The following is a 26,500-nucleotide window of genomic DNA, read 5'->3' on the forward strand; positions in this document are numbered from 1 at the left end:
CTTTAAATGTCTAAAATGAGCATCAGCACCGTTTTTAGGGGGTATCAATTTTTTTTTTCCACCATAATGACTTGGTACTCTTCTGAATGGGGTCAGTTGCAGCCAGGGCTTTTTTGGAGTAAGCATCTAGTGGCCACTGGTGACATTCATGTGCACTTAATGGTACTTCCATAACGGCTTCTGTTGCAGTTGCCATGTGATCCCTACAGGGACGTCATTCTGTCTCTGATGACCACTATCCAGCAGGTCAGATCTGTCAGTCTTTTGAAAAGTCTTAAGATCTGTGCCCGTGCTGTGCCATGTTTATGTAATAAGTTTCCTGAAAAGCTCTACATAAATTTATGTCGCATAATTTCTGTCCACCAACGGAATGTTAATGTCAAAGACTGCTTCTTTGATGATTTTGCTCTGTGCTTGGGGGCCTGGCTGTTCCATGTTTCCATCTAGAGAAAACACCCAAAAGTTCAGGCGTAATGGGCATTATTCCAGTTTTATTGACATCACGTTTTACTCTTCTACTCTTCTCTTTTATCCCGTTAATTCTACATGAGTCACATCTGGCCTAGAGAGAAATGCTTTGAGTGGGATATCTATCCTGCAGTGCATGCAGTGCTTTCTTTTATTTCTTTATTCCCTTTTAAAATCTGCACACTATGAGAATAGTTATGGTTCTTCATCGGTCACAGCAGCACACATCACTGTAAGTGACGGGTCCAGACTGCTCACATTGGTGTCCACTCTTCAGAAGCAGATGAGAAGTTGTTAGATTCAAACTGTGATGGGAATTGTCCTGAGGAGTGAAGCATAGTTGGATTAAAGCGCTTTGAGTACCAATAGGTAGAAAAGTGCTGTATAAAAGGAAGACCATTTACATTTAAAAAAAGGAGTAAAATAAAAATCAGGCAAAACCAGAACACAACATGTGAAAACATGTTTGTAAGAAGCATAACATTTAAATACTTAAAATACAGAATACAAGGATGCCCCACAAAGATAAACAAATAAAGGAAAATATGTGACCAAAGTTAAGTGTTTGTGTTAATACTGTAATATTCTTTCTAACTACCTCTGCAACACTGCCAGTTGTGGCAAGTGTAAGCCGCATATGTTCACTCATGACAGTATAAAGTCGTAGACATATCTCTACTTTCTCTTCCTTCTCTTTCTCCTGGTGAACTCTGGTTGACCTTAACAAAATCTCCATATACCACTGGGCTACACTGTATCAAGTGTTTAGTAAAAAAGGACCGAGCCTAAATATGACTGCTCTGTGGCGGAGGCTCATTAACACACAGCCATAGGCCTGTGGACCAAGTCATTAAATGGTAATCAGTGCTACCCTCATTATGGACACAGGGAGTGAAGTTGACACCTAGGCTTCAAATCGGAGTATGGCAGTTGTATCAGCGCTGGGCCACTAGAGGAGTATAGAGCCACTGTGTGATCAATGCAGTTGATTTTCCCTGCAGCATCTATACATAACAAACAAGTTATGAACCGTATTTATTCAATGAACATCTTAACATTGATCATGCCTTTAATTGCAGTCTCTAAGACATGATGGACATTCAGTGTGATGCAGCTTAATGTAGCTGCTCATCCCTTATAAGAAGTCCTATCTGTCCTACATAAGGGATAAAAATGAGCTGGGCCACTCGCAGCTGCTGGCTCGGTGTGTCATCAGTGATCTTGAGAGCTTCCTCGGCTGTAGTCTACATTTTGTTTCTGCCGCAAAATGACAGCAATTAGAAATACTGAGAACTGATGTACCCACTGAGTCGTTCAAAGGACACACGCTCACAAGTGAAGGGTTGTACACAGTGTCTTCCGTAGGAGGGTGGTCTCTCTTCCAAGAAAACCCCCCTGTTGTTTTTAAGGTCAAACCACCAGTGTGGGTTCTTTAGAGATGCTACGTAAATTGTTTGAGTACAAGCCTCCCCTGAAGGCGCTTGTACCGCTGATTGCTTGTTGTGACATGCAGTAATTGCAGGCCTACTGTTGACATAATCCTGGAGAGGCTGCAACACAGAGGGTTTGTTTTGAGAGCCAACAATAGTCATCTTTCTACTATTTGCTATTGTCATGGATTTATAATGGTCAGGGGTTTTTTTGTCAAGAAGTTGAGTCAGCGAACTTGGTGCATATACAACAGACATAGTGTCTGTACCAGTATCTGCGTAGATGGTTCAGCAACTACAAATTATCTTTTTTTTTTGCCCTCCTAGCCAAACTAGATTGTTAGTATTTGTATTTAATATCAACCAAGTCCTGATCTGATCTCAAATAAACAAAATGTCCCCCCCTGAAAATAAAAGGAGTGATCCTACATCACGTGTGACTGTATTTGGCGCAATAAATAGGGCTGTCAGAGCTAATGTAATATCTCATGCCTTGGCTCCAGAAGCTCCAACGGACAGCAAAAAACAGATGTCAACCATTGATAGAGAAGAGGAAGACATTTTGACGTTGCAGGGATATGGTTTTGGTTCATGGCCGACCTAAAATAAGTAACTACAAAAGGTCAGATTTGGCTGAAGTGATCCAATCTAATCCGATTAGGACGTCCTTAGTAATTATTCAAATAAATATAATAAGAGTGCATCATATGTTATCGACTCATCATGTATTTTGTGTGTAAAAAACTGTTTGACCAAAATAAGGTACATTTAAGTACTAAAGTACTAACATTGAGTTCAGTAGTACATTAGTATTATTATTATGGATTTGGAAAAGTGGATTAGCCTCAGTTTCAGTGAGTTTTAGTTCATTTCAGTTATGATAAATGTAGCTAAATAAAAGATGCTGACGCTAAGAGCTTTACTGAGAAGTGATAATAGCCATACAATACTGTAGCGTCCAATTGGATGTTAAAAGGATGACGAGGAGTGATCACAAATATTCCATTTGTTATTAGTTATATTTGGAACTGAAATAGTTCCTGTCGGCCATAACTACACCAAAACAACAACATCCACAAACTTATCTGACAGCCCTTCAGAACATAACAAGAAGTAAGTTAAGGTATGACTTCATCAAAAAATACAGCATGGACTAATATTACCTGACACAAAATGTGAACCACAAGGTTTCTGTGTCTGGATTCCAGTTGTTTCTTCTAATGCAACGATCCATTTACTTCTCTTTTCTTTGGGAGTCAGAGTTTCTGTAAAATTATATCTCTGACTGCTTTTCAAATCTGTTGGTGCAGTCAATCACACAACAGCTCTTCACCTTTTTTTTTTTCAAAATTTGGACGTTATTAAAATCTAATGTTGATAATCTCCATGTTCAACAGTCACTTTTTGCCACTCAGTGGCTTGCTGTAACATGAACACAAAGATGGCCAAACTTTAGTTCTCAAAACTAACTTCTGTATGCTGATAGTGGGTTTGTTGACTTTATTTGTTCTTTTACAAGTGGAGGGATGTGACTAGCAAACATAATGCAAAAGACGATTGCTTTGGCAACAATAGCAAGAAATGTCTTCTAGTGACCAACTGTAAGATGCAAAATGATGCGTAACAAAGTGGTTAAAATGTGGATACTCATTTCTATACAGGTCCCAATTGGGAGAAAAGACACACACTCAATACTTTCTCTCCGAATGTCACAAATTCATTGGGTCACACAAGGACACTCAAAGGCACATCCGGACGAGCGAGAGTCAAAATTTGAAACAAAATCAAGACAGAGCAAAGAGGTCCAGATTCAAACAAAGAGACACGCTGCAGTGTTGTAGAAGAGAGAGAAAGAGATGGCGGCGGAATGAAAGTACGCTGCAAATGAGAAATGGGAAATGGCTCCAGAGATAAAGCGAGATAGCCAGCGTATTCATTTCCCTTCCCTATATGTACCAGGGCATTCAGAGCCTCCTGCTGCTCCTCATGATGTAAAACTGAGGCAATTAACCTCCTTCATGTGTCACACATTTCTGCCTCTTTGCACGTGTGTGCACCACTCAGAGCTTGGACGCATGTTTCCATGTGTGTTAGCGAAGCACTCTTGTGAGTCAGTGGACATTCAGTTGTGTGTGTGTGTGTGTGTGTGTGTGTGTGTGTGTGAGAGAGAGTTTGTGTACGTGTGTGTGTTTCGGATCAAAGATAAAATCCCACTGCCTTCCCCCTCGAGAGAGATGATGTCATACTCCGCACAGCATGTAGTGACGCTGGCGGACAGCTGACTTCACCCAAGATAGTAAGAAATAATTTCTTGTGCAGCTGCAGCATGACATCATGCATTACATATTGACATGCACAATGCTTGAAGAGGTTCTTCTTACTAAACCGGTGGTTGCATTGATGCGTTGTGAACAGATATTCCTCAGTGTGAGATTTCATTATTTTTTATGAGAGCTGTGCTTAACAAACATACAATATACAGTACCTTGCTTAAATCAGATTAAATCTGGGGAGCACTATAATATGCATGAACAACTACAGAAATAAAAATTAGACCTAGTACCAGGGGATAATGAATAATTGTATTCTATGGTTATTCTGTGATGATAAGTACCATTTTCCATGTCATTTGGCTGTTTCAGGGCGCGGCCAACTAATTAAAAAACATAGGCATGCGTGTTTACTAGACGTAGTAATTTTTTTGATATGACAAGGGACTTGCATGCCCTGCTCCAATAATTAAACCACAAGCCATTAATTGCATCATCCATGGTATATATTAAGATTTTAGCAATCCATTAATTGTGCCACAATAAGTGACTAGTACATACCGGTGCGTTAATTAACTAAACATTACCATGCAGCACGTTTTCTCATTTTCTGTGCAGCACTCTGTGAACAATTACATTTAAAAAAAAAAAAAAAAAATATCATGACTTCCAGGAAGACAATTTCCAATTACTTTTGCATAATTTACTGACCATGTGTACATGGGAACTATTTCTCTTACGAAATTCATTTGAATTAGTCAGAGTCATGTGGTTTTTGAAAAGGCATATGTCTAACATTTGTGTAATGGAATTACACAAATGGCTTTTTTTTTTTAATTTATTTGATGAACCCACACTTTAACATGTTAATGTTACAGCGAAAGTACGTTTCATCAGTTATACACATCCAGTTCATATTTTTCCTAGTTGAAAGACTACAGGTGAAACTCCTAAGCTACGTGACTTACTTATTTGATATATTGTGGTTACTTGAGATGCAGTTGTATAAACAGAAAATAAGACATTGTTGGTTGTTAAAACTTTCATTTATTAAGGGCGTTAAGTACAGTTGTGGCACATAGGAGCTTGGAAGTCACACCCTCCTGAAGTTGCAGGTGTTGGCACTGACTATTGGGTGCTCTCTAAAAGAGATTAGTTTGCCAGCTAAAACAGTGAAAGACAAATAGGAGTTACTGAGTTGTTCGAATCTAGACGTTGTTTATCTGTTTGTTATGCAGCCAACACGCCAAGGTTGTTCCTTTAAAGAATGGTAACACTATAGTGCCCTGGCATGCTCCAGTGATGGTCTCTTTTCCTGAAACAGATGTGTTCATTTCACTTTTATGGCAGAATACGTAAAGAACATGGACGTTAGCAAAACAATGTGTTGTATTTTATGTTCCAAGCATTTAAGTAACACCTTTATAGCTCTTTGCTTTTTGACAATGAAGAGCACAGGAGTCAAAAAGAAGTCGGCTCTCCCACAGTGGTTGCCTTGAAGCAACTCCTTTCCCTTTGTTTGTTTTTCATGTCCCATGCAATTTCTATTGTATCTAACTTTGTTTTTAATGTTTTCATGTCTGCTGTAAAGCTACAAATTTCTCCAATGTATGAAATATAAAGGATTTGCGTATCTTATCTTGATTTCAAGCATATGCATCATAATCACGAAAGAAAATTCCATTTCCTCAAAAGAAAGGAATCTGTGGAGCTCCATACTGCTCTGTACTACCTGGGTAGGTCTCTTCAACCTGCCCAGTCTTCATGGCCTGCAGTTATCCACTCCTGTCTATGATACCTCTTATATTCAATCATTATAGCAGATGTCTCACCTATAATACAACAGCAGCTTTAGTCAGGTGTATGTACCTGTGACAGATGTATGTTTTTCTTATTCCTTGTGCTGCTCCCTCCTCTATCTTTTTCTGTTTCTACCCGACTGGCCTAAGGCAGATGGGTCCCTCCATATGAGCTGCTGCTCAGGGTTTCTTCCTGTTAAAGAGGAGTTTTTCCTTGCCACCGTCACCTTCATTCTTGCCCTGGAGGTTTCAGGCGAATTGAGACAGATTGTATCGCTTTTGATGCTATATAAATAAAATTGAATTCAACCGAAGTGTTGCATTAGGCTCTTGTGAGAAGTGGAAAATGGAGCTTAGATGTGACAAAACTGTAACATTTGACAGGGTCAGGTTGTTATTACTCACATCAGCTATATTACGTCGACAGCCCTGTAATCACCACTAAGTACAAAATTTTTTGGACCCTTTTTGAGTAGTTTTGGACCTGTGGGGCATTCACGTGAATGTGACACCTGGAACTCAATGACGATTGCGACAATAACAGCATAAGAAATCTCTTTTCATAGAGAAAACACACAGACGTTAGCTGACTCATTGACGTCCAGGTTGGCAGCAATAATTACGTGTCACAGTGAATGGCAAGGTTGTTAAAAAAAAAAAAAGGAAGAAAAAAGAAACAGCATGCCTTTCTTGCCCCGTTGAGCAGGAGTTAAGATGAAACAGCATGAAGACCCTTTCACCTATGTGACGGTTCCAGCTAATTACTGTCATGAATCCACAAGCTAGTCATTTAGAAACTCCTTCTGACCACAGACACTGCCCTCCTTAAAAACACCAAACGGCCGACGGGGTGAGGACTGATTTGTCCGGCGCTGCTTAGATGCTTATGCACTCATTGGCACGCAAATGCACACAAGAACACATTTATGTGAGCTCACAAATACAGATAAGAGAAGCTGTAATTACGCAGTCGCTGTTTAGCCGAGGGTGAACAACGTGGTTCTGAAGAGACACACAGAGATGCACACGCAGATCTAAGGATAGGATGTTTTACCGCTACTACGCTATAATTACTAGGATAAAGGAGAGGGGTAGATAAGTGCAGATATGACTAGGGGTGGACACTTTCAAATGCACAAACATATAATTACATAGTAGATAGATTAGGACACAGACACTTTGCAAGACGAAGGTCATCAAGAATTACGACGTGTTGTGCAGCTCTTCAAGGTTACCAGGGTCTGTGTGTACAAGTGTGTTCTAATGTGTAATGTGTAAAAAACACTAAAGAAATCCAAGTGTGTTAGGGCAAAATACGCTGTGATGCCTCTTACCTCCTTTGTCCTTTTCTTGACAGGTTCAAACTGTAGGTTCAAATGTCTACGTGTGTGCGGAGACAGTTTGTCTCGGGGGAGGTTGGTGTGTTTGTGTGTTGCAACTGGCAAAAAGAGTGAACAGTAATTGGTTGGACAGAGAAAACTTGTTTCTCTTGTATACTGAACTGAGGTATAAATGATTACTGGCTTCAGTACTATTTTATTTTAATGTTCGCTGTTAATTACGGCAGCACAGTGGTATCCTGCTGAAATGACGGATGGTTGTCGGGAAACTTCCATAAAATTACAGTTTTAACAGCTTTTAATATATCTTTGTGAGAGGAGCCTCCCTCTGTTCATCCTACTGAGAATCAACAGCAGGCAGGAGGACACGCACAAGGTGAGGATAAGAGTTGACAAAGCAAACCAAATCCACTGCATAGCGAGGGATTGGCGAGGCGTCAAAAAAGCAGACTAGCTTCTTTTCATACTACAGGAGTAATATGGAGCGTACACACATACTCCTGACTTGCTTCCTAGAAAGTACGATGGTAACCTCCTAAGAGCTACTTTATTTATCGTTTACCTGGAAAACATGAAGAGAGAAAACTCTGAGTTGTCCTGCTTAAAAACGTTGAACACAGTGGAATACAATCATCTTGACATACAGGGCACGAAATGAGAGTCCCTTTAATTCTCCTGGCATGTGCAGTCAGTGCGAACAGTCTGTGCCTTCTCAAATTTTCACCTGCATGCGGATCTCCCCAGAGGGGTCAAATTAACAAAGTGAGATTGCTTCCACACTTGGTACCCAAAGCCCAAGCTCAACTGATAAGTGTGAATGTTGTGTAGCGTGCCTGCTGCTCAGCATCCAGTCCAGGCCCGCAAACAGTTGATGGTCTTCTGTCCAAAGCTCATCGCTATCAGCTTCTCCAGGTCATTAGTTGAATGTGAGGCATATTGTGCCTTAACTGTAATAACCAGGAAGACTTTTGAGGGCAACTGATCACTTACACAGGAAGACTAACAACTATCCATTCACACTCGTACACTTACGGCTCGTCTAGAATCACCAATGGAGCGAACAAGCATGTCTTTGGATGGTGGGAAGAAACCAACCAGCGGCTTGTAACCCAGAACCGCCTTGCTGTAATCTGTCTGTGGTAACTACACCAATACGTTACCCAACATCCCCCAAAGCTTTTCATGTAAAAGGTAAAGGAGACAGTCTGACAATGTGCCATTCCTACAAAAGCACAGTTAGGATTTGAAACGTAAATAAATCAGAACATAAATGTTTTTGTTTAATATTCCTGACAGTATTTCAAGCTAGTATGGTGGCCCACACAAGCCTTCCATAAATAACAATATGCAAAATCAGATCCTTACGGACTGAGTGTGATCATTTATTAACTTTTTTCACATACTTCACTCCTTTTGGGCACTTGGATTATCTTGTATTATTGCTTTAAGCTCAGTGGAATTAAAATAAAAATCCATTCCTATTTGCACATTCAGCCCACACACACTGTTTCCTTTGGAAATGTTATTTCCAAATCAATATGATCCAATAATCAGTGCAGTATCGACTCGTTGGTCTTTTCCTTGTTGCTTAGCTGCCAGGGGCTCCACTGTCTTAATGTTAGAGGGGTGGTGTACAGGGGGGTTCATCTGAGATGTAACCATTGTTTTACTGCTTTTCCATCAAATGTCAAACCGTTATGCTTTTTTTGTGTCTTTGTCCCATACCTCACCACAGGCCTCATTATATGATGAACATTGTGCCTATGGGGGCACCAAGTGTTTGTCTGCTTGTTTCCGAACACTTGGAAATCCAGCCTTCGTCTTAATTAATAACTTTAGTAATGTTGTGTTTAAGTGCCTCACAAAGCTGTATCAGTCTTCAGTTTCATACTATTACATGTTGAAATATCTTCAGGCTGCTATAAGGCAGACGCTCAGTGTGTTGCTGTGTTTGCTGGGTCAAACTGTCTACAAAACATACTAAATATTTCAGTGGTTTCTCGTCTTTGTCTGCATTTCTACTGCATCTTTTCCTTTTTTCACATCTTTTTTTCACCTTTTCCATCTCCCTGCTCTTGTCTGCAGGTGTTTTGTGGAACCTGTCATCATGTGACGCCCTGAAGATGCCCATCATCCAGGATGCCCTGGCCGTGCTGACCAACGCCGTGATCATCCCGCACTCAGGCTGGGACACGTCCCCGCACACACAAGAGGACAGAAAGCTGCACCTACACTCCTCCCAGGTCCTCCGCAACGCCACGGGCTGTCTCCGGTCAGTGTTAGTTTTTCAGTTTTTTTTCTTTTATTAGAGATCCTTAGACATATTTCTTCTGTTCACATAGTTTTTCCCAGTTATCGCTTGGTCTAAATTATTCACACCGTTTAAATGTCAAATGTTATGATGTAACTATTTCAGCAGAGAACTGACTTTGCTGAGCACATTTAACACATTCAAATACAAAAAAAAAAAAACTTAAAAACAGCCTGTTATTTTTAAGTTGTACTCAGTGTTATTTTTAGCACTCTACACACAGAGATCTGATAGATGTAGTCGCATTTAAGATGACTCACCATTTGGCATTAGAGCTGCTGTGGCTTTTCGTTTCCTCGCTTGCTTGCTGTACAGGGCAGTCTGGAAGTAGTAGGACTGTGACACATATTTTTTTTCTTGTTGTATTGGCCGTGAATGCCAGCATATGGAAAGAAAAATGGAAATGGAAGAGTGATTGTGATTATTCTGGGGGGGAATATACTTTTAAATAAATTCACATTATGGTAAAAATGCCTGTCCCTACAGCATAGTAAACACTCACCAAAACTATTAAAATAGTAGGCCTACTTGGGCTATTAGGGGGCCGTTGTAAAAGAAATTGTTGATATATTCTCAACGTATAGAGCATAGACTGTATAAAGATAGATGCAGGAATGAACAGCTCCTCAAAAGTGAAGCCAAAGCATCTAGAGCTCCCCCTGGTGACTGGCTGCAGTATAGGTCATAAGCTCCACCTCCTCGTTAGTGGAGGTATCATATAGTTTTTCAAGGATGGTTTCTGCCATTATAGGCACTGATGAATGTTCAAGTGTCACTTTTTCTTATACGTTACGTTGTTAGTTATTTGACGTCATAGAAACAGGATGTGACACAATGACAACTACCAGTTGCCATGCCAACCACTCCATGACGCTGTCTCCTAATACTATGTGAGCAGGAGAAATATGAATAAATACGTAAGTACGGTGCATAATCCAACATTTCTTTGTAACTGGTGAAAGTAGAGCAGAGAGCAAACCCGTATCCACAGGAAGTCCATGTTTATATAAAATCTATGGTATAAAGTTGCAGAAAGTAAGCTGCATATTGTTACTGATGGCTGAATATGTGCATTGACACACAATGCGGCTTAACTAGTTATTTAGGTCCATAAAAGTTGCAACAAAGCATATATAACTGTACACGTAGAACTGCACCTGTTATTATCTTATTTGCGCTTGTCGGAGGTTGTAATTAACTTGGCTCATCTTGACTAATTATGAATATAAGGCAGAGGATAAGAAACGGGGATAATGAAGTCATGTTTAATAGTGGTGGTATCACAGTGCCATTGCAAGCTAGTACATCATCAGCCACTGTAATTAAGCGTCATGTGTCACGTGTGTGGCCTTGTTTTTATGTGTTTATGAGGGTAAAGTTTCAAATTAGGTATTTACATTAGGGTTTCGCACTTAGGTGAGATAGAAACGTGAGTTTGTGTTTGAGTTTGTGCATTGCAGTGGTAAAAGCACTGGAAATATGTGGAAATGCTAGCAAGTAAAATAAGATTTTCCAAATGATTTCAATTCCTGTTTTATGTTCATGGCATTTGCCGCAATGGACCTCAAAGATCTTGTCTTTTCTCTTTTGCAACGTTGATTACATGTCACATCCTTGTGTGTGTACTACCCATCTATTGATCCTACACACTGGCAGTATATTATGCAATAGAACAAATATGGTTCTGTTAATTATGTGATAACTCATGTCATCGATTTTTTTGGGAGGGAAAGTTGGAATGAGAGCGCTTCTAAATATTTCCTCTTGAGGAACAGGCACAAGTACAGTGCAAGCAGAGTGGGCACGCTGCCATGACTACATTTGCATTTCCTGCTTCCTCTTTGTGTGCGTGTGCTTGTGTGTGCACATCGGAGAGACAAACATCTCTGTTTGTAGAACTTCATGTGTGGGCAATTAATCTAAGCCACAATATGTCTCCTCACCCACTCTCAGAGAAAATACGTGACACGTACTGGCTACTTCTACTGTATGTGTGTGAAAATGCACACATCTAGTACTGTGGCATATGTGTATTGTTGAGTCTGGTGGCGTGTGTGTGTGTGTGTGTGTGTGTGTGTGTGTGTGTGTGTGTGTGTGTGTGTGTGTGTCTGTGTGTGTGTGTGTGTGTGTGTGTGTGTGTGTTGCAGGAGATAGCTTTGTGTGGATCGGCTCCCTAAACTCGAAGGGCTAATTCATCTTTCTCACGCCTCGTTAGGGAATGCTGGGAGTCTGATTAAAGATTGAATATTTCATGGCGGGTTTGGTATAACGCCGGCCACCTGCTCTCACTCTCCCTCTCTCTCTGTTTCCATCTCCCATTATTTTCTCATTTTCTCGTGCCTTCTTCCCCCCCTTTAGTCATTCACTCCTACCTCGCGCCGTCCCCATTTCGTCCCATTACTCCGTTTCTCCTCTCTCTCGATCATATTACTCCGCCTTCGTTCCTTTCTCCTTCTGTCTGGGCCCGTCTCTGCCTCGCCGTCTCTCACTTTCGCACGCGCTCACATTTTCTCCCTCTGCTAACTCGCTGCTTGTTTCGCTGCCCGCATGCCCATATGCTGCCGCGCCAACTAACAGGAAGAGACGAAACTTGTGCTGCTAGACAGCTGAATGTGAATTGTGTCCATTGAACTTCCAGATGTCACACTTGACAGCAGCTAGTGAAGAGAAGGTTCATTTGTTTATTTTCTGCCTTAAACGTGTTTGTTGGTTGAGGACTCAGTCGGTGAGATATATTCTACAGCTACATGTTTATGTAGAACTGAACCCGCCTCTTCAGCATATATACTTTTCTTAACTTTGACCAGCAGTCTTTCCTCCATTGTGAGGACATTTGAACTATGAGTTCTAGTAAAAGAAACAGCTCAGTTTCTGAGGCAAGAGCAGATGTTCTAATGGTGAGTGGATCAGGGTTAGTCATATGTAAAGGGCTAGTGGAGGGTCCTTGTGCAGAGCTCACAAGTGCCGGTGACTCCGGGTCATGGATTAAGTGGAATATCCCACAGTAATGGGAGCTGTGAAGCCTGACTGTACACGTGGCTTTGATGCCCACAGTGGTCAAATATTATCCTGCTTGTAGCGCATCTATACACGCCATCCACATGTCAATAAATACCGGCAACAGGGGTGCTGGCTTTTTGTCATTAGCATTAATAGTGTGTGTGCTCTCAGCAGACGCCTCCAGGTGCATTACCACCAGCATCTGGAGTGGACTGAAATCAGATTTGGGATGTGAAACATCTGGATTTTTATATAAATGACAAGTACAAATGAGCTTGTTTTCTTAACCACCAAGGGTTTTCAACTGCTCTTTCTGCTGTTCTCAAAGGACATTTTGTCATCATGTAGCCCCCGAACCCTGCAAATGAGTAGCAGCAAAGAAACACAGTTTTGAGCATGTGCAGGCTTCTTGCTACTTTCATACACATGCAGTTTGTGCCTATACACAATGATGAACCGTACTAAAAGTGATGCAGAACGAGGAGTGTCTAAAAGTTGTAGTCAGTACAAGGACTTCAGACTCTAGTGCTGTCACGAACGACAGATCTGTTGGAGCTGCAGTCACTCTTAAATCAGTGTATGAGAACAGCAGGCGTTTTCCTTGAAAATTATTACTTTTTTGAAGATCAGAATTAAAATTCACAGAATTCAGTTTGACAAAACCACAGTCCAAACACGCATGCAGATTCGTCTTTAATTAAAGACTTAAAGGCAACTAAAAACAGTCTGTCACCCACTTCTTGATACTGAAAGACTGACATTTTGTCAATGTACCTTTTTATCCCAGCGGCAGCACACTATGGTTTAATCGAACTGTGCTCTGTTTGAAAACTCCTCCTGTAGATATGCAGAGTTCCCTTTTTCCTCAACTGTGATTTTTCGTTTAGCTTTTTCTCACTGAAAGATGCTAATGAGAGATAATCTGCAGCCAGGTAGCCACAATAAAATGAAGAAGTACAGTATACGGTCTTCTAAAAGTAGGGTGGATGTGCACCGACCACTATGGCTTGCTGTTTATGTTTCTTCCTTTGTGTTGTTTTCACCTAGTGCATTTGCACCAAAAGCGTGCCAACAGCCTGGAGCATTCAAGCAGTTATCTGACTGTGAGATTAAAACACGATTCTCATGTGATTCCACAAAACAGAGACTTCTCTGAGAGTCAGAATCAACTTGCCACTTACCCTAATGGCTAAAACTGTTTTCTTTTTTTTCTGAAGCGTAAATGCAAATGAGACTGAAGGCCGAGGAATAAATCCAAAACCAAACCAAGGCTGATTTGCTCTGTAGAGTTAAGGGGACCAGCAGGGAGAGATGATAACAATTCACTGTGGGTTCATCATTCTGAGCAAACCCTTCCACATCGCACAAAGTCATTTCTGTCTATATAAAACTATAAGGACTTAATGTTGAGTTATTTTGATGGGATCACTTTTACCCCAGTTGAATATATGTGTCCTGGTTGGACTTTATAGCATTTCCTCATTTACAGTTGATGGCCTCTACACTGTTTTTATAGCCACCATTTACTATTGTAAGGAACCGTGAGATCTTAGGTTTAATGCATTAGCCAGATAATCCATCTGCTGCACCGACATCATTCATGGGCTCCATTTTACTGTCACTTTTGATGGAGGGGAAATAATGTAGGATGATCACAACCACTGTCTTCACTCAGTAGCAGCTGTAGAACTCATATTTTCTATATATATTTTTTTTACTTTGCTGAAGAAAGTGGACTTTTTTGACACTGCTGATAATGGTTTTCTTTTGTCGAAGTTGTTACTAAGACATGTAGCACCCACCTACACCAGACCAGACACCCCCACCCCATAGCAATGACACTCTTTGATGGCAGCAGCCATCCCCAGCAGGATGCAGCCTGACAGAGACACACACACAGAAATTGCTTAGAAACAACTTAAAAAACATGAAGAACAGCACAAGGTGTTGACCTGGCCTCCAAATTCATAACGTTATGCCTGATTAATGCTGTAAATATAATACTGTGCCTGAGTATAGTATTGTATCTGTGGAATGGAATAGTCTGGAAGCCAGTCCGAATTAGCCCACCAACAACATGTTTGCGGCAAAAAGGTGGTCTTGAGATATTCTCTGGTAAAGATCTGCCACTTCATGTGTTGAATTCGCTTACAATTAAATGTCTGTGATTGGTTGGAGGACTATATGGGCAAACGGCTGCTGAGGATCAATTGAAACACGCCCTATAATGATTTCCAAATGCCATGTTACCAGACTGTGATAACATTTGTGCCTGCCTATGTCTACCGGGCAGTCCAATGCGTAGAATACTGTGTGCTGCATGTTAAGTTTTCTACGGGGCTGTTCATTGATGAGCTGTTTGTCTTTATGTTTGTGTCTGCGTTCGACAGGAACGTGAGTTCTGCTGGTGAGGAAGCCCGGAGAAGGATGAGGGAGTGTGAGGGCCTGACGGACGCTCTGCTTTACGTCATCCAAACTGCTCTCGGGAGCAGTGAGATTGACAGCAAGGTAACACATGCACACACGCATACAACTGCCAGGCACACAAACCCTACTCCGGTTCCTGCACACACACACACACACACACACACACACACACACACACACACACACACACACACACACACACAATTGCCACACGGCTACACATGCACACATAAAAAATGTGGATGTTGAAACACATTGCGCATGGATGTTTGTATCCTTCCAGATCCAGATGGTTATTTTTCCTTTGCAAACATTTGCATCACGGTGATTACTGTTTATAATGCACATACATTTACATGAGTGACGTGCAAATGTATTTATTATTTTCCATGCGAACACTCTACCCTATATATACGTGTTCATTTGTGTAAGTTGTTTGCCTGCCTGTGGTTTGTATGTTTATGCAAAATATCCTGAGCTGGGTAGTCTTGTCATTTTTCGCAGTGTACCATATAATACTCGACCCAGATGTCCAGTGACACAGAAACATCAGTAGTGAGAGAAGAGAGCGAGAGTGCATGTGTGTGCATGTGCGTGTGTGAGAGAGAGTTCCTGTGTTGAGTGGAGGCTCGTCACAAGTACATGTGAAGTTTTTAATCCGTGGAAATCCTTCATAAGATCAAAGTCTGTGACTGTTGACTGCATAGCTGCTCACAACAATAGGATTAGCCTGGATGTGTGTCTGTCTACATTATGCACCTCGCACTTGTGTTTGAATGTGAGTTTGTTCACAGTAGACACACAGCACGGCGCAGTCTGTTGGTATGTGTTTGTCTGGTAGAATGTGTATGTTTTTTTTTCCCCGTTTATCCATCACTGCCTCTCCTTTCTTTCTTTCCATCAAACTGCCTCTTTTCCCTTATTTTCCTCCCTCCCTTTCCTCCACCAGACTGTGGAGAACTGTGTGTGCATCCTGAGGAACTTGTCGTACCGTCTGGCTGCAGAGACATCTCACAGCCAGCAGGGAGGTTCAGAGGAGCTGGACGGCTTGTTATGCGACACCGGCGGGAAGGATGCGGAGAGCTCTGGATGTTGGGGCAAGAAGAAGAAAAAGAAGAAGGGACATGACCAGGTGAGAGTTGGAAGAAGTTGGAATTTGCAGTCTTTGCCGAGTAGTCCTCATAATCTTGTTGATATCAAAGGTTCACGCTGTTTCTTGTCTCAGCAAAATGTTCAGAAAGTGCTGCGAATCGTTGTAGTTGCGAGAATGGAATGTTATGGTGGATAATAGCAGCATGGTAGATTCTTTTCTCGCTCTTATCTCTGAACACTCCTGTTAGTAAAGTCTATGCGCCGAATGGGCTGTGTTTGGTGTGAGCTGTAGGCCTCTTCATACATATCCAAGCAGCAAAACTCAGTTCCAAAAATTAGCATTTGCATTGAAGTTGATGTGTGGAAAAAAAAGTGAGTGGATGCTGGTTTGCTTGGAGGGTATCCAGTCAATCTGAGAGAGCCTACCTCACAAACAGGGACATCAAGAAAAGGGGAGGACGTCTTAAGAAACTAACTGGCTTATCTGTAACACATGGACACATACAGTACATACCCAGCATACGCCACTGGTAGATGTGTTTGCAGAGAACAAATAACTGGACTGCAGCAGTGTTTGTGCAAATAAGGCTCAGCAGAAGAGTTTCTCTGCATTCAGTATCAGTGCAACCAAAGTCTCAATTTACACAATAAGCGAGAAGATGTCAGTGAAGATCAGTAGTTTATATTGAAACAGGCTTCCTGCTTCTTGATGGTGCACGCATGCAAATCTCTCAGCAAATCAACAATTTCATTGTATTCCAGTGTAGTGGTAATCAGGCAAGGCTGAGCATGCAGATTACTGCCTCAGCGCTTAAAGCTGGAGTGTGGGACTTGATTAGCATCCCTTACGGCCAGTCATTTGCCAGAAGAGTTCACAGTATCCTGATGAAGCTAATCTCGCATTTTGCGGTGTGCGAGTTTCAAATGCGCCACGGCTGTGGCGATATTCATCCACTGACGTGCACCAGTAGGGATGCGTTTCACGTCATCTAGTAATGGCTGAGAACGCTGGAGCAGCTAGAACTATGGCAGAAAACTTGAACTTGATGTTTAAAAGAATGATCATAGGCCAGAACTGGCTTTGCTTCTCCACTTGGAGTACAGACTGCAGAACATAGTGTTTTAATGTTTGACTAAAATTTAACTGGAGAAAACTAGAGCAATATAAACAAACGTAAAAGGTCAACAAAAGCATTTTCTAACTAGCAATTAGCATACTAAATGTAACTTATAAAGGGCAATAACAGGTTCAGTTGTCTTATTCTTGGGCTCTGCTGTGTCTGTGACTGTTGATTCATCTCCCAATCACTGGCTTCCTTTGCTCCTTTATCTCTTTTTCTTCCACTTTAGTCCTTTCATTTCATAGCTATATCATATATTGTCGATTTTTAATGGCCACATAAAAGTCTTCATTTACTCACCACGTGCATAATGCATGAGGACTTAGTCACGTTTTGTTTGATGCTGGGACCCTGTCGTTTGCTATTCCCCAGCAGGGGCGCACATCTGGCTAATTAAACCTAAATAACAAGACATCAGCACAGATTTGTTATCGCTGAACCTTTTGTTTAACTTCATGCATGATTCATCTCGCAATCTATAATGTATTTTATCTGCGGAGACCCTCCCTCCCAGTATGACTTTTTTATGAATTCGCTGTGCGTTTCGCGGAAGAGCAGACATCAGCTGTCTTTTTTCCAAATGGAGGATTGAGTGTGTCACTTTAAACCAGAGCTCTGTGCTGGATTTGATTCAGAAACATTGCCTCAGTTCATCCTTGGTTCACGCGATCTCCGGTATCAAATGAATATTTATGAACGCACTACAGCTTTCTTTGATGTGCATGATTTGTTGGAGGCAGAGTTGTTTTTCCCCTGTCGACTGCTGACTTTCACCTGGATTATTTTGGGTCACATCTGCAGAGTAAGATGATGCATGACTACTGGTATATAAATAGCATTATTGTAAGACAGTTGTGTTTCTTCTGTGGCGCTTTTGTTCCTCTCTGCAACATGCTACAAGGTTATTACACAGCACCATCGGGAGATTGTAGCTGTGCCTACAGTTCAGATTACGCTATGGCCGACTGCATCCTGACTACCTGTGCTCAGGCTCTAAAATACGAATTTAGCATTTCTCTCTGGATTTGGGTCTATCCCTCTGTTGCCAGCAGGCAGAGCTTCATCCTCCGTTTAGTTAAAAAATGAGAGCTCTCTGAGTTGAAGAATTGGCAGAAAGCATACGGCGGCTGCCTTGGAGAAGGCTCTAACCTCTTGTCATGCTAACAAGCAATCAGCATCACATTCTGGTTGAGTGGAAGACGTCTTTTTACCACTTCTTGTGAAGCTGTGGGAATTGAATACCCAACACTTCCGGTGGCTCAGGGTGGGTGAATTGCTCATTAGCTCTGCGTGCTTTTCTTCTTCTTCTTCTTCTCCCTGCCATTCCTAGCACAGCCAGAGGGAGGACATTTTAACGAATGTTAACCCTGAGTCAGGCCTTTTATTTGTGTTTGTTCGGCTAATTCTGTGCAAACTCTTTGTGTATCCAGGCAGAGCCAGGGTGATGGGGGATCTTAAACATAACCCTGAGATCAGATTGTAAAGGGACGGATCGCAGCCTCTCCAAACAATAACACTCTCTTGCTTCTATCTGCATGTCTCCTCTCTAGTGCAGCTGTGGGTGATTAGCATGAAGTAGCAATTGGGGAGCTTGTTGGAGAGAAACTCTATCAACTCTGGGGTAATTAGAGGAGAGGAGAGGAGAGGAGAGGAGAGGAGAGGAGAGGAGAGGAGAGGAGAGGAGAGGAGAGGAGAGGAGAGGAGAGGAGAGGAGAGGAGGAGTATGTCGGTCGAGAGGAGCTATAAAAAGAATGTATGGTAGGTTGGGTACTAGAAAATACAAAAGGATGAGAGGAGGCAAAAACAGGAAGTAGTAAAAAAATAAAATCAGGGACACACAGCAGCAAAATTTTTTTGGTCAGTGTAGTTATTTGGCTGCATTACACGGACTTGATGTCTTCTTGGGTTAGGTCATGGAAGCAGGATAATATAAACTCTGGTATTGTATAATGTCCAAACACCATAAATTCAGGACGAAGGCAACTGAATAAACTGCACACAAAGATAGAAATTACATTTAAACAAAGTTACCTGTGCTTACCAAAAGAAAGAAGAACACAGTGTGTACAGTTATTGTAGCTGTAGTTTTTTGTCGGTGGTTTAGCTTTACCGTCGCATCGCTTGTTTAGCTTTCTGCTCTGCAGAACCATACATGGTCAATAGTTTTAAACACATTGTAACAGTCAGTCCCAGATATCAGACAGTGACACACAAAAGAACATCATGAACAGTGACTGTTGATGTCTTTTGGCTGAATCTGTCGCTGGCAGTTTGCAAAAGCTGTAGCTGAACAAGGCCTCTCTAAAGGCTTCTTAAATAATGTGGTGGTAAAACTCTCACGCCTAATCTCCACGTCCAAGACAAACCCCTCTCGCTGGTCCACGAGTCATGTTCAGAAGGAGACTGAGAATTGCTATGACAGTAGTATATGTTTCACAGTGCAACAGAAAAGACAGACAATTTGTCCCCTAGAGGTCGCTCTTATGAGTAAATTTCAGACGTAACACAACGCCAAGACGCAGAAATAAACAGCGGATGGCAGCAATGCGTCCAAATTGCACTTATTTTCTTATTTCTAGGTTATTGTGATATTATGTTACTGGCACTGTATGTGGCACCCGCACTAAAATGAGTTTGACATCCCAGGTCCATAATACAGTCTTTAACCTACATTATGATAAATATATCATATCTAATATGAATATGCTAATACAAAACAAAAGGGGTGAATATAGAAAAATACATGTTGTCCAGAGAATTATACTGCAGCGTTACTGAGAGATTGTGATGTACAGTATGTACGTTTTGTTGTTCATAGCTAAATAGATGAATGCCACCTTATTTATACACTGCTAATGAATAGTAAATCTCTCTTCTCTTCTCTTCTCTCCTCTCGTGTTCTTGCCCGAGGGGGCTCATGCTGGTGCTTCACTGCTGTCCTCACACAGAATCCCAAATGCTTTTCTTTTCTGAATGTCTCCTCTTCCGTAGTGGGACGGCGTCGGCCCATTTCCAGATTTGGCAGAGCCCCCGAAAGGCATCCAGATGTTGTGGCACCCCACCATCGTCAAGCCCTACCTCACACTGCTGTCTGAGTGCTCCAACCCAGACACCCTGGAGGGAGCAGCTGGGGCTTTGCAGAACCTGGCTGCTGGCAGCTGGAAGGTAAGGGCTCTGTACAGTGGTTCTATCATTGTGACACTAAAGGGCATCTGCAAGAGGACGGTGGAATTCCAGTAGGTGCCAAAAGTGTTTAGAAAGTAATAATGAATACCAGGCATAGCCACGCTGGTATTCTGTTTACAAGACATAAGAGTCATTTTTGTCATTTTAGATTGTACAATGACATTATGTGACTCTCGGTCAGTCAGAATAGGATGAGAGCGGAGTTTCAGTATTTTGTGATGATGAACAAGAAACCTCACCTATTACACTGACCCTTTAAAATTCCCTCATGCTTTCTCAAAACAACCCTTTATGGCAGGGCATGTAACAGACTCAAATTTAACGTCAAAAACTCTAAAGATATTACCACACTATTGAAGTGAAATAATTCACTTACTGCATGCCTCAGACCTTCTTGGAGCCACATGGCCCATGTGGACCTTATGTGAATACTATAACGTTTAAAGCGGCAGTCTCAAAGATCTCTGTTTTGTTCTCTTTGGCGGGCCCTATGTGGCATGAGTGTGTTTTGACTTTGCAGAGATCCAAAGGTTGTTGCCAGCGTGACATTGTTTGTCAGCTGAGCGTTAGCTTCGTCTACCCTCCCTGGATGGATCGTACGCAACTGACTATGTGCGGTTTGTGGTTTTGTGAGGGAATGTTTTCACAGACACCCAACAAATTCAGGAATTTTAATACAGTTACACCAGTAGGTAAATTACGTTTGTGTTTTTGAGTTTAGCAATAGATAGTGACTTAAAACATGTATTAAGATGAAGGTCTTTGACATTGTCACTGTAAACAATACGTTTTATGCTCACCATCTTTCAAAGTATAGCATCCAAAAATATTTGAAATCGCAATCCATGTGTCCATCTGTCCACCACTTATGTCCTAGATGAAGTGACATGAAATGTAATGCAGAAAACCCATAGTTGTGGAGAATTCCTTTTCCAAGTCTATTTCCAATATTGCCATAAAAGTGTCAGGATGTGTCAAAGGAAGGGGAAGAGATAGTTAATCTCTAAACTTTCTAAGAAGAAAGAACCTTATGCTAGATAATATTAAAGACAGACTTAACATGGAACGTCTGTGCAGAGGACTAGAATACAGGAGGATAATAGTGACTGAAAACATTTATCCATCTTTCCCCCGGTGCTACCCAGTGGTCTGTCTATATCCGAGCTGCGGTGCGCAAAGAGAAAGGCCTCCCTATCCTGGTGGAGTTACTGAGGATAGACAACGACCGGGTGGTTTGTGCCGTGGCTACCGCCCTGAGAAACATGGCTCTGGACGTCAGGAACAAGGAGCTCATTGGTGAGTAGTTCACTCGCAGCACGCAGTGAGAAAAAAGGTCAGGAGATCAGCCATCTTCCTGTGAGCCATTTCCTTGATAGTGTTGGAATAATGGGCTTAATTATACTTTAATTCACAATAATTGCTCTTAAAAGAAGTATCGTCATCTTGAGTGAGTAATTGCAGAACTACTCACTAGCTTTAATAATATACAGTAGACATGCTTAACAGCAAATTTATAGCAACGTTAAAAGGTCATTCATGTTAGCTGCTGGCACGAATATTAGCGAGTGAATTTAGCTTTAATTTAAAATCCGAGAGCTCAGTATCTTTATAACATTTGTCAGCGTGTTTGGAGACTTGCAGGCAGTTTGTTTCTTTAAGCAGACTGTACTGTTCTGATCGCTTGTCGCCCGAATTACAGAGAGAGTGATGTCTGTAATAAACTGTGCTTTTCAGCCGGTCCCCATAGCAACAACCACATGCCGCCTTCCACTCACGCTGTCTGATGCTTGAGGCTTTGGGATAAACTGTGCGCCTTTGGGATGTCTAAGCACACGCGTGCAGCCATCTAATGCGCGCCGTGTATGAAGGCTGTTGTCACATTTTTGCATTGTGCCGCCATGGGGCATGCAAGTGCGTTTTGATTAGACGTATTGTCCTGCCCTCAGTGTTGTGTTAACATGATGAAATTACATTAGAGGCTGTTCGTAGCGCAGAGTTGCGCCCTCAGAGCTGTCAGCAGCATACTGTCTGCACTGACAGGTCTGCCACGAGCCAACTGGTGTTTTATTGCTGCGATGTTGCAAACTTTATCGAGAGCTTCACTTTCAGTGCTTATATGGCTGTAATCTTGTGAATACTGCAGATACTGACAGTGGATGGCAACATTTAAAAAGAGGTGTTTGCATGGCTCAGTTACGTGTGATACTTGGCTGTAAATAGCTGGTATAAATGTAAACTGCTCTGATTGAGAATAAGGATAATTGTGTTTTTTTTTTTATTGCTAAAACAAGAAAAGTTAAGTAAATTTGGTGTGTTGTGTGTGAATGGTTTATTGTTCTCACATTTATCCATGTTTGGTAACACTGCGACCAGTGAAGTACTAACACTGCTAATAACAAGTGATGTTGTTTTGTATGAGCCTGTTCCTTTGTGTTATATGCAGCAGCATAATTTATTACACCAGGGAAACATATATAGATGCGGCCCGTCAGTGAGCCCTGACTGGGTCATCACCCCGGGGGGCTGACCCAGTCAGAATGAGGGCCAGAGGGCAGAGTGGACACGATCTCCTGACAGCGGTACTCAGGTGTCATGGGAAATGTAGTTGGTTTCTTTCAGATCACGTGGCCGTGTCTCCATCTGTGTTTGAGAGGGGCTGGGATTTGACTGACTACCATTCTCAAAAGATTTGTTAAAGAAAAGAAAAGGGAAAACAGATAGATGTCTGTTTCCTCCTGACAAATTTAATTTTTATTTCAGTCCTTATTTGTGGGAATTTCTGCATTCAGCTGCAGCTTATGTACAATCTAAAGATCTCTCCAGATGTGTTTAAGGTGTTAAAGATATTCTCAGCTTTCAATACAATATAACTATTAACTTGTTACTAAAGAACCTACAAAAAATAAAGTGCATGCAAGTCCCTACCAACCTTCTACCTACAATTTCCATCCCTCACACCCACCATGCCTCATACCTCAACCTACTCCAGGTAAATATGCCATGAGGGACCTGGTGCACCGTTTGCCCGGAGGTAGCAACAACAACAACAGCACCAGTGGGGGAGGAGGAGGCGCGGGAGGAGCCAACAGCAGCATCCTGGTGGGGAAGACCATGTCGGATGACACCATTACAGCGATCTGTTGCGCTCTGCACGAGGTCATCACCAAGAACATGGAGAACACCAAGGCCCTGAGGGACGCCGGTGGCATCGAGAAGCTCATCGGCATCGCCCGCAGCAAGGGAGACAAGTAAGCCGAATGGGGGAGTAGAGGAGGACAGGTGGAGGAGGGTGTAAAATAAGAGAGGGAGATTATGACGTCGGTCGCAGTAGAAATAACATCACAGGGCAGGGCTCTGAAGTGTGTTTAAACAGCAAAGGCTGACAGAAGATACTTCAGATACCTGCAAGAAGTGTATTGTATCCTCAGTCAGAATCTAAATATTGTCCTGGGGTTCAATCAGAATGTATTCTGAACCTGAATTTGCTGCACTGTGATTGGATGTTGGATGGATCCAATCTTATCCATATGCTCCTGTTCCTTTAGACATAATATACTGCAGGACTGGAGACAGTCTGTATTTAAGTGCTGTGTTTTAAAACGCTGATTGTGGGATTACACCTCTGCATACCCATACTAATCAGGTAACCTGCCGTGCTCAAAGAAGGATAGAGCTGCTTGTTTACTCATTAGCAAAGCACGTAGCAAACAGGTGGAGCGGGGTGCATTTAGGCGTGAAGATAAGGAGGCTGATTGGTGACGCAGGCCAAGAGGGGGGGTGTAAGCAAATTCATTAGTCCGGCAGAAAAGCAGGGGGAACAAGAAAGAGATGGAATACGGATGTGGTGCTGAGAGTATGACGCAGGGGGAGAGGCAGGTGAAGGTTTACTGAGGCTGCATGCTTGTTTTAGAGCACTGAGTCACCGGACTTAGCAGGAAAGTAGATCTAAACCAAAGTTGGGCCAGTTAGTACTCCGTGCACTCTCTTCACACATACTTTTTTCAGCATTGGTTTTATTGGACAGCTGACTATAGAGATAGAAGGTAAACACAGGAACTGAACATGGAATGGGATTTTAACTTTTTGAAAAAAAAATATATATATCGTCCTTGAAGCTTGCAGCTGTAATAAATAAGCAGATATATGTTTTGGACAGGTTTGTGGAGGCTGGTGAGTGTGAACCCAGGTGCAAAAAGGGAAAGAAGGCAGAGGTACAAAGTTCAGAATACAAAATCTTTAATCCAAAAGGAAGCAGGAGGTCATACACAAAATTAAACAGGAATCACAACAACAAAACACAAGCAACAGATTCTGGCATGCTTTTTTTCTTTTTGTCTGTAGTAGTGAGCGTTGTCTGTTGTGATTACATTAGCTACCGCCTCATTTAAGGATGTGGAATAACATCATACATACACTGTGAATGTAGACATACTCTACATTCACACAGAGCGACTAGATGACAATCAGTAACTACATGTAGTTTTTCTTTAACCAAGGCTAGCCAGGACCACATAATGCGCTAATGTGAATGTGATCCTGCTCTTTTTTTCTTGCTTGCTTTCTTTTAGTTATTGCAGATAGGAAGTTAAACATATAGAACTCCATTTTTCTGCTGTCTAGTGTCTTGCCTTTATAGAGCAGTAAAGCAGATGAAGTGTATGAATCCAGTGTATGTCCAAACATTATTTAAATTTCCTCCAGTGCTTCATAAATCATCATGGGCTAAATCTAAGTGGTAATTAGTGAATCATTCAACCTGATTTTTTAGAGAACCTCAAGGTATAAATTCACTGTTCTCCTTTACTTCATATACCACTTTTCTCAGGTTCCCCACTTTCCATCACAGCAAGGAGACATACCTCCAACCCAGAGTCCAAAACAATAACATTTACCAAAATGTCTTGAAGAAATAAAGTTTAATTTCGTAGCCGCTGATAAGGCCATGTGAGCCAATTAAACCCGCAGCCATTAGTCAGCCAAGTCAAACCCTGGAGGAAGGAGAATTAAATATTGGCCAATCAATCAATCAGAGGAAACAATTGTGTAATTTAGCTCCGGCATAATTTAAGAGCCACAACAGGGATGATGAAGGAGACGTGTTCATCGTGCATCTCTGCTTCTTCTTTGAAAGCTTCTTTTCTAGCACAAATCTGAGCTAAGGACAGTCAAGCTTTACACTGTGTGTGTTGTGTTCCTCTCTGCTGAATTCCCAGACATAGTCCTAAAGTGGTGAAAGCGGCATCTCAAGTCCTGAACAGCATGTGGCAATACAGAGATCTGCGCAGCCTCTACAAAAAGGTAAAGCCCGTGTATTCTGCTTATATAAACACTGGTGGTGTCAATCATCCCGCTGCCTTAGTAATTATTAGTGGCAGACTGGAAGCTGAGCAATTACCGATAACATTGCGAGGCATGTAAATTTCTAAAAGCACCGTCTCATCTGCTCTACTCTTCCTTTCCCTCTAGGATGGCTATTCTCAGTACCATTTTGTTGGCTCCTCCTCGACGATAGAGCGAGACAGACAGCGACCTTACTCTTCCTCTCGTACTCCGTCCATCTCCCCCGTTCGGACCTCACCTAACAATCGATCAGGTTAGAGTCTGCGCCTCCCCCCCTCTCCCATCTTCTTTTCTGTCATTCATCACTCTTTCCACCAGTAGAGTCCAGTCAAACAAACGCTGCTGCGCCAATACATCTGAAGTCTGCTTTAACCTTCACACTACAGCGACTACCAACAAATTACTCTGCTGTCAAGTAAAATCCTTGCACCGTGCCTCCTGGAGAAGTTTCCTGCCCTTGCGTTGTTGAAGTTAGGCTTTGACTAATATGATCCACCCGAGGCCTCATTGTTTCTGGTTTCTGATGGTAACGTTTTCTGGTGATGTTCATCACCTTTGAACATCACCAGTAATTGTGCAATTGGTTAAAAATTTCCTTAGGAACTGATTCAGACATGTTCACATCAGGTTTATCATATAACACTGAATTTCTGCTGCCTTTCTGCTGTTTTATGAAATGCACAAGCACTGAATAACATGTTTAGCTGTCCATTCAA

The 26,500-nt window shown here is 41.9% G+C and overlaps 1 protein-coding gene and 1 long non-coding RNA gene across 10 annotated transcripts in view; one reads left to right on the plus strand and one right to left on the minus strand.

The window, feature by feature from the left end:
• The window catches only part of ctnnd2b (catenin (cadherin-associated protein), delta 2b), a 154,200-nt gene that overhangs the window by 121,185 nt on the left and 6,515 nt on the right, over window positions 1-26,500 (plus strand). For 5 of the 9 annotated variants that reach the window (XM_047589505.1, XM_047589508.1, XM_047589506.1 and 2 more), the window contains 8 exons: window positions 9,393-9,579; window positions 15,009-15,126; window positions 15,995-16,177; window positions 20,250-20,423; window positions 21,590-21,740; window positions 23,434-23,692; window positions 25,649-25,742; window positions 25,911-26,037. In XM_047589505.1, the coding sequence (XP_047445461.1) occupies window positions 9,393-9,579; window positions 15,009-15,126; window positions 15,995-16,177; window positions 20,250-20,423; window positions 21,590-21,740; window positions 23,434-23,692; window positions 25,649-25,742; window positions 25,911-26,037 (1,293 nt within the window). The remainder of the gene's footprint in view (window positions 1-9,392; window positions 9,580-15,008; window positions 15,127-15,994; window positions 16,178-20,249; window positions 20,424-21,589; window positions 21,741-23,433; window positions 23,693-25,648; window positions 25,743-25,910; window positions 26,038-26,500) is intronic. The other 4 variants (XM_047589507.1, XM_047589509.1, XM_047589512.1 and 1 more) reach the window with 1 other exon arrangement.
• On the minus strand, window positions 624-12,126 carry LOC125010732. The gene is made up of 3 exons (XR_007113098.1): window positions 11,991-12,126; window positions 9,879-9,974; window positions 624-790 (listed from the first exon to the last, which is right to left on the minus strand). It is a non-coding gene; the product is annotated as an uncharacterized LOC125010732 (long non-coding RNA).

Source organism: Mugil cephalus, chromosome 7, assembly GCF_022458985.1.
Source record: "Mugil cephalus isolate CIBA_MC_2020 chromosome 7, CIBA_Mcephalus_1.1, whole genome shotgun sequence".
Taxonomy (NCBI): domain Eukaryota; kingdom Metazoa; phylum Chordata; class Actinopteri; order Mugiliformes; family Mugilidae; genus Mugil; species Mugil cephalus.